Source organism: Pygoscelis adeliae, unplaced genomic scaffold (assembly GCF_000699105.1).
Source record: "Pygoscelis adeliae isolate BGI_AS28 unplaced genomic scaffold, ASM69910v1 Scaffold197, whole genome shotgun sequence".
Taxonomy (NCBI): domain Eukaryota; kingdom Metazoa; phylum Chordata; class Aves; order Sphenisciformes; family Spheniscidae; genus Pygoscelis; species Pygoscelis adeliae.
Window position 1 is genome coordinate 1,848,532 of NW_008825105.1, and position 2,304 is coordinate 1,850,835.

At 54.7% G+C, this 2,304-nt stretch overlaps 1 protein-coding gene across 1 annotated transcript in view; it reads right to left on the bottom strand.

The window, feature by feature from the left end:
- The window catches only part of FOXP4 (forkhead box P4), a 50,303-nt gene that overhangs the window by 273 nt on the left and 47,726 nt on the right, over positions 1-2,304 (bottom strand). The window contains exons 14-16 of the mRNA XM_009327458.1: positions 591-712; positions 397-463; positions 105-271 (exon numbers count right to left, since the gene is read on the bottom strand). Of these exons, the coding sequence (XP_009325733.1) occupies positions 105-271; positions 397-463; positions 591-712 (356 nt within the window). The remainder of the gene's footprint in view (positions 1-104; positions 272-396; positions 464-590; positions 713-2,304) is intronic.

Below are 2,304 nucleotides of genomic sequence, written 5' to 3' on the forward strand. Positions count from 1 at the left end.
TCCCGGGGCCCGTAGTGCCACCGTCCCTCAGCTCCAAACCCTCCAGCAGCCCAGTGACACCCACCGGCACCGTCCCTCGTTCCCTTGCCCCTGGCCAGGCTGACCTGTACTGCTGCGGGGACAGGCGTGGGCTGTTGCTGCCGTTGCTGTTGACCTGCTCCACGGTGCTGCTCACGTCGTCATGGCCCACGTGCAGCATGCCGCTGGCGGAGCTGGTGTTGATCATGGTGGGGCTGTTCAGCAGTGGGAAGCTGCTCTCCGCCAGCGCAGCCTGCAACGGAAAGCGGCAGCGACTCAAGGCACGGAGGGTGCGAGCCCGCGATGGAAAACAAGACTGCGGAGCGGCGAAGGTTTAGTGCCCCCGTATCCCTGCCAGGGACGGGGCTGGGTCTTTACCTGGTAACTTGCATTAAGTGCTCCGTAACCGAGTCCTGAAATCATGTTTTTGACTAAAGTTGGACTCCTGCAGAAAGAGAGAAAGCAGAACGATGCACGGCTGAGCGCTCCCGGCCTGGGGACGGGGGGTTTGGCAGTGGAGGTGGGCACGAGCGCGGCTCCCGGGCTGTGTCCCGCGGGAGAGGAGGACCCACCCTGTCATCTTTGGTGGCCTTCGCTTTTGGTACTCATGCTCGTCAACAGTCCAGACGGCTCCCTTGACGTTCTCCACGCGCACAAAGCACTTGTGCAGGCTCAGGTTGTGGCGGACGGCGTTCTGTGGGCAGAGTGGGCAGGAGAGCTCAGCGGCACGGCCCTCGCCCCGCTGCCTGGACCCCTCCTCTTCCTCCCCATCCTCCTCCTCGCCCAGCCCCTGTGTGTCCCCACGGCTCCAGGCTGCCCCGGCCACGCTCGGCTTGTCTACAGCCAAACGCTCTGCAAAGCCACCCAGGGCTACGGCAAACGCTCGCTGACCCCATCAGCGCTGAGAGGGTTTAGGAGCCGAGCCCCTGCGCTGCACGCGGGCCAGGACCCCGTTTTGTAAGACGCGACCCCATTTCGTGGGCCTTGGCCAGATGCCGAGAAAGATGGGGACAGCGTGGGACAAGGGACGAGTCACACCAGCAAGGACCCGGGAGCAGAGCCACCCTCTCCGCTGCAGCTCGCTCGGCGATGCTCGGCAAAGCCAGCTAATCTTTTCCTTTCTTTTTCTTTCCCCCCACCCTCCCTTTTTGGTCCTTTCCCTCCCTTTCTTCTTTACATCGACCATCTTTACATTTCTAAATGTAAAATAAAGAGACACACACGTAGGCAGACAGCGCAGCCCCGAGAGATACCAGCTCCCTTTTCCCCTTCCAACTCCCTGCCATTTGCTACTGCCCCTATTTCATTACCAATTTTAATTTGCCTCTAATTAAATCCTGTGTATTTTTCCGACTCACTTGCTAATCCATGAGGGAGGCAGGAGGCTGGAGTGGAATCTCTCCGAGCTATAATTACAAAGGGCCTAATCACGCCGGGGCTCTGCCTTTGAATAAATTTCCTTGCATTAAGGTTCTCAGATTCTCTGCCTTGCAAATGAGAATGACCCCAATTTCAGGAAGTTGGCCTTGGAGGGTTTTTTTATATATTTTTTTTTTTTATTTTGAGTCCTGATTCGTGATGAGAGACTAATTCGTTACGCTAAAACATTAACAGCAATTTAAAAGGTCGAACGGGGGCTGTATAAACAAAGGAGCCGGCCAACACAACAAGGCAAAAGGAGACACAAGGACTGAACCCCCCCCCTGCACTGGAAAGTGTTAGAGTTCCCGGAAACTCATCGAATCGCACTGTCCCCCCGTTTTCTTTTTAATTTAAGGACAAAACCAAACAAAGCTGGGTGCCTTCCCTCGTCATCCATCCATCCATCCATCCATCCATCCATCCATCAATCCATCCATCCATCCATCCATCATCTGGCTGGAGCATCCCCAGCAGCCAGTGAAAACCCAGCTGAAGATACATTTGTGAGCCGGACCTTGGGAAAGTCATCCTATGTAACGCAAGGCATCGAGCTAATGAGCCTCGTTAAGAAACTCATTAAGATCCTGCTGTGATCAAAGGAAGGAGAAGGGGCAAAAAGGAGGGTGGGGGAACATGGACCAAACTTCAGCGCCGGTTAAAAGCATCACCTGAAGAGGAAGGATGGTGGGAACCAACCAGCCATAAAGTACCTTTGGTCCACAAAGTGGTACCAACCATGTATTTGGCTCTTTTTTTTTTTTAAGATTTACAGATTGAAGGGTTTTTTTTATTTTTAAATTCACTGCAGCTGGAGAAACTGAGGTGCAGCAGGGTGCGATGCCCGCAATTCCCGGGTTCGGTCCC